We start from the raw sequence: 13,803 nt of genomic DNA, 5'->3' as shown, positions 1-13,803 counted from the left end.
TATGTATATACTGTATCTAAGTCTATGCCACTGACATTGCTCGCCCAAAATGTATATATTCTTAATTCCATTCCTTTAGGTGTGTGTATTGTTGTGAAATTGTTAGATATTACTGCACTGTTAGAGCTAGAAACACAAGCATTTCGCTACACCCGCAATAACATCTACTAAGTACGTGTATGTGACAAGATTTGATTAGAGAAGATAGCCCTATTTGGTAAAAGACCAAGACCATATTTTGGCAAGAACAGCTCAAACAAGCAAAGAGAAACGACAGTGTGTAAATGGGTGAGAAAAATACTTTTTGAATTTAGGCTGTAACACAACATATGGAATAAGTCAAGGGGTAGGAATACTTTGCACTGTATAGGCCTACTGCTGCATTGGCCTATAGGCTATTAGTTCCATGCGCTCTTTTCTTTAGTCGCCAATGGAGCCAATATATCAATGTGTCCATTTGGCAGAGACTGGTGATCTAACATTAGTTGATTATAATTTTGATAAAGTTATTATTCAAATGAAACTTTGCACAAAAATGCGCATATAAAAATCATAACTGGCACGCAGATCGGTAGAAATGGCAGGATAAATTGTAAGCTTCCCCAAACTTGAAACTCACGTGCCGACTATGAAGTCATAAAATAAATGCCTCTGTTTCCATGGTCGGATTCTGCGAATAGGCTACTTTGAAGCAAGGTAAGACATGACTCATAATATGAAATAAAACATTCAGGTTTAAAACAATTAAGTATGGTTTCAAATTGCATACTGCCTCCAGCTCACATTGTAAAGTGGTGAGTGATGTGCTTGATAGCCGGTTGCCTGCACTTGAATGGGAGGCTCACTTCAATAACCAGTTGAGAAAAAAAGAAAATTGTTGCTCTTTTTAATTGTGCACCAAAACTGTTTTTAACGCCGATTGCATTTAGAATTGTTGCGCAATAAATTGGCTTATAAAAATCACATTTTACTCCAGCAGCAATCAGTTGAGGTTTGAGCAGGAGAAATACCGCTCAAAACAGGATCTATATGCTGAGAGCGTGCGACAGTTGTGTTGGATAACTAACGAAAATGCACACAAAATAAAAATTATGCAAATTATACTATAGTCCGATAAGCATGACAGTCAAATGTATTTACATCAATGACTAAAAAAAACATTCTTTTGCAACAGGATTTTCTTTTCTCCTGGTCATTTTGGCAAGCAACAGTTTTATTTAGCGGCTTTCCTTTCCTTTTTTTTTTATTTTTTTTTTTTTATTTTTTTTTTACAAAAGTCAGCAATTGCCAGCTAACAGAAACCCTGATGTGTAACCTGTTCTGACATCACTTATTTTCATACATGATGTCAATTATTCATAGAAACCCTTTAACAGCTGACTAAAAAAAATATTTCTCAAAATGTTTTCCCTGCCTAAGGAAAACATTTCAACGAACCTGCATGAAATATGTGAACGAACCTGCATGAAATATCAAAATGCATGAAATATCAAAATACAGAAAAGGAAAATTAGTAAAGTAATTTTAAAGTAAATAAAGTGAGGTCCAAAAATATTTGGACAATTGACATTTTTGTTATTTTGGCTCTGTACTCCAGCACTGGATTTGAAATGATACAATGACTGAGCAGGGTCTGACATTAATGATGCCACGCTGACCTGGGGCCAGTAAAACCATGTGTTGGGCTAGTGGATCTCGTCTGTCACTGTCCCGACCAGGCCAGCACTCAGCCCATTTTGACGTATAAGTTTGACATTTACCTGCTCTATTGCAGTCTGCCATTGAAGACGACACGCAGAAAAGTCATGCTATTTGTACTTGAGCAGTATGATTGACCGTTAATTCAACCACTCTCGTCGCAACTCACATCTTTAGCACTCGAGCAGTACATGAATTGATGCATTCACACAGCCCACATGAGCTGTCTAGAGTAAAAAGAAGCACTCAATCCACTTGCTGAGCTTATTTATTATAGGGAAAGTGACTTATAAAAATAAACCTTCAATTCTGAACACTGAACATACTGTTGATACTGTTGCCCCTAGCCAGATTGATATCTCTTTTGAAATAAACTTTTCAACAACCTATTTTGGGATGTTCAAAAAATTTGACATACCTCAGAAACAAAAGTTCATTGAATGCAATTAATTTAATTAAATTTGAAAGAATAATGGTCTTATATTGCTAAATTATATTACACAGCTTTTTAATACATACCATAACCAAACAGCATATATATACACTGCTCAAAAAAATAAAGGGAACACTAAAATAACACATCCTAGATCTGAATGAATGAAATATTCTTATTAAATACTTTCTTTACATAGTTGAATTTGCTGACAACAAAATCACACAAAAATTATCAATGGAAATCAAATTTAACAACCCATGGAGGTCTGGATTTGGAGTCACACTCAAAATTAAAGTGGAAAACCACACTACAGGCTGATCCAACTTTGATGTAATGTCCTTAAAACAAGTCAAAATGAGGCGCAGTAGTTTGTGTGGCCTCCACGTGCTTGTATGACCTCCCTACAACGCCTGGGCATGCTCCTGATGAGGTGGCGGATGGTCTCCTGAGGGATCGCCTCCCAGACCTGGACTAAAGCATCCGCCAACTCCTGGACAGTCTGTGGTGGATGGAGCGAGACATGATGTCCCAGATGTGCTCAATTGGATTCAGGTCTGGGGAACGGGCGGGCCAGTCCATAGCATCAATGCCTTCCTCTTGCAGGAACTGCTGACACATTCCAGCCACATGAGGTCTAGCATTGTCTGGCATTAGGAGGAACCCAGGGCAAACCGCACCAGCATATGGTCTCACCAGGGGTCTGAGGATCTAATCTCGGTACCTAATGGCAGTCAGGCTACCTCTGGCGAGCACATGGAGGGCTATGCGCCCCCCAAAGACATGCTACCCCACACCATGACTGACCCACCGCCAAACCGGTCATGCTGGAGGATGTTGCAGGCAGCAGAATGTTCTCCACGGCGTATCCAGACTATCCCGTGCTCAGTGTGAACCTGCTTTCATCTGTGAAGACCACAGGGCGCCAGTGGCGAATTTGCCAATCTTGGTGTTCTCTGGCAAATGCCAAACGTCCTGCGCGGTGTTGGGCTGTAAGCACAACCCCCACCTGTGGACTTCGGGCCTTCATACCACCCTCACGGAATCTGTTTCTGACCGTTTGAGCAGACACATGCACATTTGTGGCCTGCTGGAGGTCATTTTGCAGGGCTCTGGCAGTGCTCCTCCTTGCACAAAGGCGGAGGAAGCGGTCCTGCTGCTGGGTTGTTGCCCTCCTACGGCCTCCTCCACGTCTCCTGATGTACTGGCCTGTCTCCTGGTAGCGCCTCCATGCTCTGGACACTAGGCTGACAGACACAGCAAACCTTCTTGCCACAGGTCACATTGATGTGCCATCCTGGATGAGCTGCACTACCTGAGCCACTTGTGTGGGTTGTAGACTTAACAACCTCACACTCAACGTCAACAAAACTAAGGAGATGATTGTGGACTTCAGGAAACAGCAGAGGGAACACCCCCCTATCCACATCGATGGAACAGTAGTGGAGAGGGTAGCAAGTTTTAAGTTCCTCGGCATACACATCACAGACAAACTGAATTGGTCCACTCACACAGACAGCATCGTGAAGAAGGCACAGCAGCGCCTCTTCAACCTCAGGAGGCTGAAGAAATTTGGCTTGTCACCAAAAGCACTCACAAACTTCTACAGATGCACAATCGAGAGCATCCTGGCGGGCTGTATCACCGCCTGGTACGGCAACTGCTCCGCCCTCAACCGTAAGGCTCTCCAGAGGGTAGTGAGGTCTGCACAACTCATCACCGGGGCAAACTACCTGCCCTCCAGGACACCTACACCACCCAATGTCACAGGAAGGCCATAAAGATCATCAAGGACAACAACCACCCGAGCCACTGCCTGTTCACCCCGCTATCATCCAGAAGGCGAGGTCAGTACAGGTGCATCAAAGCTGGGACCGAGAGACTGAAAAACAGCTTCTATCTCAAGGCCATCAGACTGTTAAACAGCCACCACTAACATTGAGTGGCTGCTGCCAACACACTGACACTGACTCAACTCCAGCCACTTTAAAAATGGGAATTGATGGGAAATGATGTAAATATATCACTAGCCACTTTAAACAATGCTACCTTATATAATGTTTACATACCCTACATTATTCATCTCATATGCATACGTATATACTGTACTCTATATCATCGACTGCATCCTTATGTAATACACGTATCACTAGCCACTTTAACTATGTCACTTTGTTTACATACTCATCTCATATGTATATACTGTACTCGATATCAGCTACTGTATCTTGCCTATGCTGCTCTGTACCATCACTCATTCATATATCCTTATGTACATATTCTTTATCCCCTTACACTGTGTATAAGACAGTAGTTTTGGAATTGTTAGTTAGATTACTTGTTGGTTATTACTGCATTGTCGGAACTAGAAGCACAAGCATTTCGCTACACTCGCATTAACATCTGCTAACCATGTGTATGTGACAAATAAAATTTGATTTGATTTGAGACTCTGTCTCATGCTACCACTAGAGTGAAAGCACCGCCAGCATTCAAAAGTGACCAAAACATCAGCCAGGAAGCATAAGAACTGAGAAGTGGTCTGTGGTCCCCACCTGCAGAACCACTCCTTTATTGGAGGTGTCTTGCTAATTGCCTATAATTACCACCTGTTGTCTATTCCATTTGCACAACAGCATGTGAAATATATTGTCAATCAGTGTTGCTTCCTAAGTGGACAGTTTGATTTCACAGAAGTGTGATTGACTTGGAGTTACATTGTGTTGTTAGAGTGTTCCCTTTATTTTTTTGAGCAGTGCATAAAGCATGTAAACCTAGGCCCTGCATGACCCTAATGTATTTACAAATGACCCCATGTAGAATTTCTGATCCGGCCAGAACATTTTTGGCCAGCTGGCCTGAATGGGCCAGTGAGAAAAAAAGTTACCATTGGACCCTGCTATGAGGTTAAAGTGCAGACTGTCAACTTTAATTTGAGAGCATTCATATGGGGTAAACCTTTTAGAAATCACAGCACTTTTTGTACATAGTCCCCGCCATTATAGGGAACCAAAAGTATTTGGACAAATGAACTTGAAGGCCTGTGTATTAAAGTAGTCAAATGTTTAGCATTTGGTCATATATTTCTACCACACAATGACTAAATAAAGCTTGTGACTAAACTTGTTGGATGCATTTACTGTTTGTTTTGGTTGTGTTTCAAATTATTTTGTACCCAATAGAAATTAATGGTAAATAATGTAGTCATTTTGGAGTCACTTTTTTATGAATATAATATGTTTCTAAATTCTTCTACATTAAAGTGGCTGCTACCATGATTACGGATTATCCTGAATTAATTGAGAATAAGGATGAGTGACAAAGCTAGAGGCAAAAAGACCATACCATGCTTACTCCTCACCATTACCAATAACAGGAGAGGTTAGCATTGATGTGCCCTTGAGCAAGGTTCTGACTTGAGGGAGTACAGCTACGACCAGAAGTTACTTTTTCGTAGCAGGTTAGGACAATTTATGCAGCATTTTAGGATAATTAACGTGGCAGGTTAGGAAAACAGTTTAGGTTAGCTAAAATGCTCTCCTAACATGCTACGAGAAGCCACTTCTAGTCGTAGCTGTACTCCCTCAAGTCACAACCCTTGAGCAAGTAACTTAACCCTAATTGCTCCAGGGTCACCGTTGATAATGGCTGACCCTGGCCGTGACCCCACTCTCCAAGGGTGTCATGAAGAGTTGGGATATGCAACAAACAAACAAAAAATCAAATTAACACATGCGTATAACACACACTTGTACAAGTGTCAAATAAACAGACCAAAGTATTATTAAGTGTATACAAATCAAAAATTCTTGCAATTCTGTAGTTCATTTTTGCTCATCACATGAAAAGGTACCCATTCCAATGTGCGAGTGTGTTGCCTTGAACATACAAATAAATATGTTTTACATTAATTGATCATATATATGAGATTCGTTATTTTAATTACAAAACCTAAACAATAACATGAAAACGGTTAGAGACCAGAATAGGTAGAGAAAATAATTTGCTAACTCTAAAATGTCACGTTTGATTTGATCACTGGGACATTTCTAAAGCTTGAAGTTACTGGATGAGATGTTGCATCACCACCACTCGCGTTAACATCTTCACTGACAGCTCAACATCAAGCTTGTAGCAAACATATCAGGCTGTGTTGAGTTTGGCAAGTGTGCCATCAACCATAGCGAAGTACCTGTAAAAATGTATAAAACTACGTGTTAAGTCATGAGGACTTGTTACTGTAACTACTTAGCGTGCTATTCTGAGAGGAGGGAAAATGTGCCTAGCCAGCTAACGTTAGAACTAAATAGACAACTGGGGTGACAGTGAATACGCGGATGTATGATTGCATGCCAGTTATTATATCTAACAGGAGCTAGAATGACTTGTCGTCACCTACCTGTTCAAAACAATTGTCTAGTTTGACATAAACAGACTAACAAACGTGTACCTGATCTTAGCTAGCTACATTTAAATCATTTGCTAGCTAGTTAGCTAGCAGTTGATGGCGCTGTGTGTGTACTGCCACAGTACTACGTTAGGCCTAGATCGAAGCCTCCGCCAAAATATTGCTCATATCATGTCAAAAAACAAAACATGTCGCAAGCATGCTAGCCAATAGACTTTGCAAACTATCAGCCAATATACAATAAATCTGACTGATACTATTTTAGTTAATAGAAGAAATGAAGGAGGGTTAAAAATATCGTCGAAACGAACGGGCTTTTCGTAGGGAACGTTGACTAACATGAATCTTCTTGGCCAGTTTCGCTGGGTTAGCTAGCATGAGTGGCTTACCTCAGACACTTCATCGTCGCTGCCAGATCCGGGGCCGGAGGAAAGCACGGCGGCCGCAGCGAGTTTGAAATCAAGCCTGTCAGCTGCAGGCCCACCAGCCTCTCCAAATAAGCGGACTTTCTTTCCACCAACACCAATCCCTAGGCCCCCGAGTCTGGCTCCTGGTGTGGTTCCAAGCCCCATTCCAGAGGATCGCGGAGTCACCGAGTCAATCTCGTCCTCGAAGCCGTCCGTCAGCATTGCCGCCCCGGCTACTGCATCCTGCATACTTCCCTTAGTATTTTGTATTCTAATTAACTCAATATTGTCTTAAACTTTCTTTGGGGTTGTTGCTATTTTAGTAATTATGTTTATACTTCAGAAAAATCCAGCAACTCCTGAATCGAGAAGAGAATCTCTTTCCCCCTAGCCATTAACTTTCTAACAACCTAACTACTTTGCTCAAGTTGTTTCTTACCCCGCCTCTATTCAGAATCATGCATATTATTGGTCAGGAAAATATACTACCGACATATGGTTGGATAGAATATGGTTGGATACGGTTTGTCAGAGTAACGCACGCGACGTCAAGGTAGGTTTACGAAAAGGCTTTTCTATTTAACGCCTTAAAACGGAATATTTGGGAGATGATTGGACCCTAGCACTGTATTAAAAAGTCAAACTTTTGTGATACGCCAATCATTGCACCTATCAATAATAATAAGTGGTTACTTTGTTCCATTTTCATGTCAGTCACTGCTACCAATTAATGCATTTGTCTGTCTACTGTTAATTCAAACTCTCTGAAGCATGACACTTTTAATAGACCATAAAAGCAAGCCCTTTTCCAAAGCCTCCGGTGAGGTTGGCATATGGGTCGCGGCTGAGGCTTGTGAGGCAGGAAAAGACCAAACGGGATATTCCATACAACATTCTTTCATGGAACAAATGTTGGTGACTGTAAGCATATGCAGAATATGTGTCACTGGTATGCATTATCATCTGTGCTGGATGGGCACTATTTCACAAATACCTGCTTTTAACAAGGTCAAAGAGGTCTCTTTCAGAATGAGCCATAAGTATTACCCTGCCAATCATTACCTGAAGAAACTCAAAAAAGACATTAACATTAACTGTACTTTTTGTGTTGAGCATCCAGAAACAGTTTTGCATTTATTTTGGCATTGTCTACATGTAAAGAAATTATGGCAAGATAATTATAGTTTTTATAATTGTTAATATTCTTGATGACTTTTGTTTATTATAAGGAGAACGTGCTGCTCGGTTTCCTTAACTATAATAATGATCAAGAAAAAATGTTCACCTCCTCAATCAAATTGTGCTAATGGAAAAATGTCATATTCATAAATGAAAATTCATTAATAAAAAAAACACTCTTCCATGTTTTCTATAAGGAATTTGAGCAGTACATTAAGACCATTCTACATTCTTTCCATTTATTTATTTATTTTACCTTTATTTAACCAGGTAGGCTTCATGAGAAAACTGTTAAAACAATCAATATGTGTGTATCTTTTATGGTCTTTGTATAATCTGTAATTTGTTGTACCCCTAGCATATGTTATCATTCTCTGTTATAATACTTATTGTATGTATACTGGTGTTTCTGCAATAAACATTTAAAAAAGACATTTAAAAAATGGATGGGGACTAATTGAGTATTCTCAGTCAAGCCACTCCCCCAAAAAACACCAGTCAGTGCCATGGTTTCAGGCTTTCCTCTACCACAAGCCCCTTTTCAACCATACTTGAGGCTGATATTTTTTTTTAAAGAGGGCCATATGAATAGCATTCACAATCATGTTTGACCATTTATTTCAGGAACAAATATGTAACTGCCATTAAACAACTTATATTAATTGTAAGTAAGTGGTATATTTCATCACAGCAATGTTTTTTCTCTACATTACACAAAAAAAACGTAATGCAAAGGAAACAGATTTGATCTAACAACTTTGAATGTAACTCATGGTTTAATTGAGAATCTCCTTTGAAATAACATTTAAGGACTAGCCTTAATCTGTCCTGCAAACCACGTGCTTACACAAGATAAGCATGTGTAAAAAAGATGTAAGTGCCAAAATATAAATACGTACAAGTCTGTAAACTGATTACATTAAAAACAAACACAGAGCATATTTTACACACGCTACTTTTAAAATATACACATATTCAAATTTCACTAGGAATTCAGAAGATCTACCCCCCTCCACCTAAATCTGGCAACCCTAAAATATATATTTTTTAAGTATACTGACTGTCATTAGCAGGTAAATACATTTACAATCCCTGTTAATCTCTGGACATGCACGTTATGGTGCCAATAGTCTGAATGACACAAGAGGACAAGTGAGCTGGTGTAGACTAATGCAGAGGTCTCCAACTTCAGTCCTGAAGAGCTACTGTGGAATGCAGGCTTTTGTTCCACCCCAGAACTGATTGTCTTCAGTTTCTAGAACCTCAATATTGGAATCAGGGGTCCCGAGTGGTGCAGCGGTCTAAGGCACTGCATTTCAGTGCTAGAGGCGTCACTACAGACCCTGGTTCGATTCCAGGCTGTATCACAACTGGCAGTGACTGGAATTCCAATAGGGCGGTGCACAATTGGCCCACGTCATCCAGATTAGGGTTATGCCGGGGTAGGCCGTCATTGTAAATAAGAATTTGTTCTTAACTGACTTGCCTGGTTAAAAAACATTTAAATGTGCTGAGCTGAAATAAAAACCTGCAAACCCAGTATAGCTCTCCAGGATTCAGGAGTTAGATATATCCTAGCAAGAAGGCATAAGGGACTAGTGTTGTCTAAGGCTGTAAGGACCAGTGAGCTGGTGTCATTTTGACAGCATGGGAGTTGGTATAAGCTTTAAGGCATGGAAGGCCAGTGAACTGGTGCAGTCTGTAGCATAGGTATCATTTCCAGGTCACAATGTGCTGAGGAATTCTCTGATCCACCATGTGGAGACATGGTAAGAACTTATAGCATGTTGAAACATTTCAGACTTTAGGACAGCACCCTGACATTTTGTAATGCGTTTTCATTACATCCTGATGGCGTAGTTGTCCAATATGTTATAAGCCTGAACTGAACACTCTTTTGGGGTATGTCAGACAAACTTTAATTTGTCTGACATTGGCAATATCTTGAAGCAAGTACAAACCAACATTTACCTTGTCAACCCCAACTTCTTGTTCAATTCGACCATTCTTGAAGTCATCATTAATATCCAGGACAAGATGGGGATATCTTTCAGGTACTCAAAATCAAGTCTATAACACAGAGGTAGAAAACAATATGCTACACTCCTGGAACATTTTCTTGTGCAGTAATGCCAGTATCAATAAACAGACAGATAAAATGATTGACATATAGCCTCACTGAGGTATTCTGTGGTTCTTCAGACATGGTTAAGTTTAAGGTTCTAAACCTATTCTTGCATATGGGTGAAGACTTACTGAGTACTGAGGTGGTACAGCCAGAACATATGCTTGTACTGCAGTTGCTCCAGATAGTCAAACGGAATTTCCTGTTCCTCTTGTCCTGTTGAGGTGCAGCCTCTGCATACATCTCTGTAACAGACATTAAATGTTTTGGTCAGTTACTCTGTCAGGCAGAAATATACAGACCAATTAAGCGGCACAATAAATGCCTGAAAATTACATTTTCAAGCTCTGAATACATTTTTATTGTTTTGAAAACTTGATTGATGGCATGAAAAACATTTTGGGACTGTATCAACAGTGGACTAATTTTAAAAAATACCAAAAGATAGTTTGAGTGGATTATTCCTTTAAGTTCCAAATGCTTCCAAAAACATATTGCAAGCCAGGATTATTAACTTCTGTACACGTTCAAAGCGACTGCAGACTAGGCTCTGTTTTTTCCTAGCAGAACTTGGCTTGGCGTAAGCGCAGGACCGTGCTCGCATACTCCATAGTTCAAATCAGGGGTTGGAACTGGTTCAGGGAACATAACCGAAAACTGAAAATACAAGTTTTCAACGAACAGAAACTGAACCTGGAATGAAAGTGATCCCTACTGTTCTGGAACAGTAACATTATTTTAAAAGCATGGGAACCGGTTAATAACCGGTATTTTATGTTCCAGGCATTTTTTTCTAGTCCCACGACAAAATGCAAAATGCTCACTCTGTCACTCAGAAACTTAGTAGTGTCTGCCTGCAAAATCTTTGCCTGTGAATGTGCGTGTTTAGGCGACCTGCCCCTCCCTCCTACGAAGCATAGGCTACTGTACTGATGTTACAAGCTTGATTGAGAAGATGGGGGAGAGATTTTTTATAAACTAGAAAAGAATGGATAAACTTTTCCAATGCTAGATAAGGATTCTATAGGCCTAGTTATCAAGTTGGATTCATCAACTACAAAAAAATAAGACGTGTTTTTATTTCTGGGGAAGTAACGGTGTGTGTGGACCATGATAGATCCTTAGTGATGTGGACCCACTCCACTACAGCCCCGTTGATGTGAATGGGGGCGTGCTCTGCCCTTGTTGTCCCATCAGAGCTTTTCAAAGTCAGGAGTCGTGGTCGAAAGCGCACCTCATCGCTGATGTCACGTCCAACCTGGATCGATATTTGGTTTTAATGCAGACAAGAGCACTGAGTCCAGCTTCACAGAGATATGATCTGGCGAAGGGTAAAATTAGTTTTCTGGTGCTTTAAAGACAACTGGGAAACTCAGAGGAATATGAGGTCAAATCATGACGTCAGTGATCTTTAGGTCGGAAAGTCGTGGCTCTGGAATGAGGCCTGAGTACCTGAGTTGGAATTCCGAGTTGGATGACCGTTCTAAACTATTCTTCCCAGTCAAAGCTAGTTTTTCCACACTTCCCAGTTATCTTGAACTAATTGACGTTGGAGACTTCCGAGTTCGCAGTTCCGAGTTCCCAGTTGTTATGAACGCGACATTAATGCTCAGAGGGAGATGGAAGGGTATTCCCTTTGAGTCAGGAACCAAAACTCCTCCGTAGTGTCCCGTGAATACATTCGGTCACATGACAGCTTGATCAGCTCTTCTGTTTCACTTACCCGCATGCCAACTGTGCCAGGATCACAGTCAAACAGATTGAGAAATATGTCCCAAAGTGCTCTTCCAAATGATGGACATGAGCAGTCATCACTCATGTGTGACATTAACAATGTCTACACTGTATTTCTGATCAATTTGATGTTATTTTAATAGAACAAAAATGAGCTTTTCTTTGAAAAACAAGGACATTTCTAAGTGAGCTCAAACTTTTGAAAGTAATGTATATCTTTCAAGTATGCTGTGATGTTTAACGTACAATTTCAATCTATCTAATCAATTAGAATCCACAGATTGCGAGTTGAAGATAAAAACTTTTACTAAGAGTATTAGTATATTAGCAATCGACTGACCCGGTCTCTCCATATTTCCTAACATTACTGTTTCTAGGGTCAGTTTTAGATCAATGCTATGCATTTTCAGCCATTCCTGAACCTGAGACCAGAAACAGGCTCCCTGAAGGCAATACCAAAATAAATGGTCTATTGATTCTGTATCCTCACAACAAAATCTGCAGAGCTTTGAGAATGTTATGCCCCAAATATTCAACATCTTGTTGGTGGCAAGAATTCTATACAATAATTTTAGCTGAAAAGCATGAAGTCTTGAATCTCTTTTCAGGGGGATGAAATTTAAATTGTAGCCAGCTCTGCAATGCTAGTTTGAAAAAGAGAGCTACTTTGAAAAAGGTTTCATTTGCAATTAATCAAAAATGAGACATGGCAATCTGCACAAAAGCAAAAAGGCAATTTTTAAACAATGGGTGGGGTTTTCTTAGTAATCTACTTGAGAACCATTTAGGGTTCAAGTAAAACTTTTGAATAAGTGAAGATTTTAGAGAAAGGTTTAGTGCTTTTATATTTAATAATCTCAACCCACCCAATTCATATTCATTATATAGATGGGCACGGTTTATTTTGTCTGGTTTAGCATCCCAGATAAAGTACAATATGTTTTGCTCATAGTTATTTATTTATTTCACCTTTATTTAACCAGGTAGGCAAGTTGAGAACAAGTTCTCATTTACAATTGTGACCTGGCCAAGATAAAGCAAAGCAGTTTGTCACATACAACAACACAGAGTTACACATGGAGTAAAACAAACATACGGTCAATAATACAGTAGAAACAAGTCGATATACGATGTGAGCAAATGAGGTGAGATAAGGGAGGTAAAGGCAAAAAAAGGCCATGGTGGCAAAGTAAATACAATATAGCAAGTAAAACACTGGAATGGTAGATTTGCAGTGGAAGAATGTGCAAAGTAGAAATAAAAATAATGGAGTCCAAAGGAGTAAAATAAATAAATAAATAAAATAAAATAAATACAGTAGGGAAAGAGGTAGTTGTTTGGGCTAAATTATAGATGGGCTATGTTCAGGTGCGGTAATCTGTGAGCTGCTCTGACAGCTGATGCTTAAAGCTAGTGAGGGAAATAAGTTTTTCCAGTTTCAGAGATTTTCGTAGTTTGTTCCAGTCATTAGCATCAGAGAACTGGAAGGAGAGGCGGCCAAAGAAAGAATTGGTTTTGGTTTTGATTTGAACAACGAATCATCAGGAGTAGGCAGCGCCATAAGTAAGTGAGTAAACTGAGATATGACTAAGGAGTTAATCAGGGCAAATTTCTCCATAAATAGACAGGTATTTACCTCTCCATGGTTGCAGGATCTGGTCTAGGTTTTACAAGTTTTCTACTGAAATTCATTGTGGAGAGCTTATTTAAATATTTTATGATATGAATACCAAGTATGTCTACTTCACCATCAGCCCATTTTACAAGTAAACTGCAGGGTATTGTACATTTTTAAGATCCAATACATAATATTGTACAC

At 39.8% G+C, this 13,803-nt stretch overlaps 1 protein-coding gene across 9 annotated transcripts in view; it reads right to left on the bottom strand.

Annotated features, from left to right (window-relative positions):
- The window catches only part of LOC112258321 (ankyrin repeat and KH domain-containing protein 1-like), a 65,557-nt gene extending 58,182 nt beyond the window's left edge, over positions 1 to 7,375 (bottom strand). For 8 of the 9 annotated variants that reach the window (XM_042327100.1, XM_042327103.1, XM_042327101.1 and 5 more), the window contains exon 1: positions 6,929 to 7,374. In XM_042327100.1, coding sequence (XP_042183034.1) covers positions 6,929 to 7,195 — 267 coding nt within the window. In that variant the 5' untranslated portion in view covers positions 7,196 to 7,374. Of the gene's footprint in view, positions 1 to 6,928 lie in introns of all 9 variants that reach the window. The other variant, XR_006084114.1, reaches the window with a different exon arrangement.
- Positions 7,376 to 13,803: the final 6,428 nt, after the last annotated feature.

Source organism: Oncorhynchus tshawytscha, linkage group LG09, assembly GCF_018296145.1.
Source record: "Oncorhynchus tshawytscha isolate Ot180627B linkage group LG09, Otsh_v2.0, whole genome shotgun sequence".
NCBI classification, from domain to species: Eukaryota; Metazoa; Chordata; class Actinopteri; order Salmoniformes; family Salmonidae; genus Oncorhynchus; species Oncorhynchus tshawytscha.
This window is presented reverse-complemented; position numbering and strand designations above follow the sequence as displayed.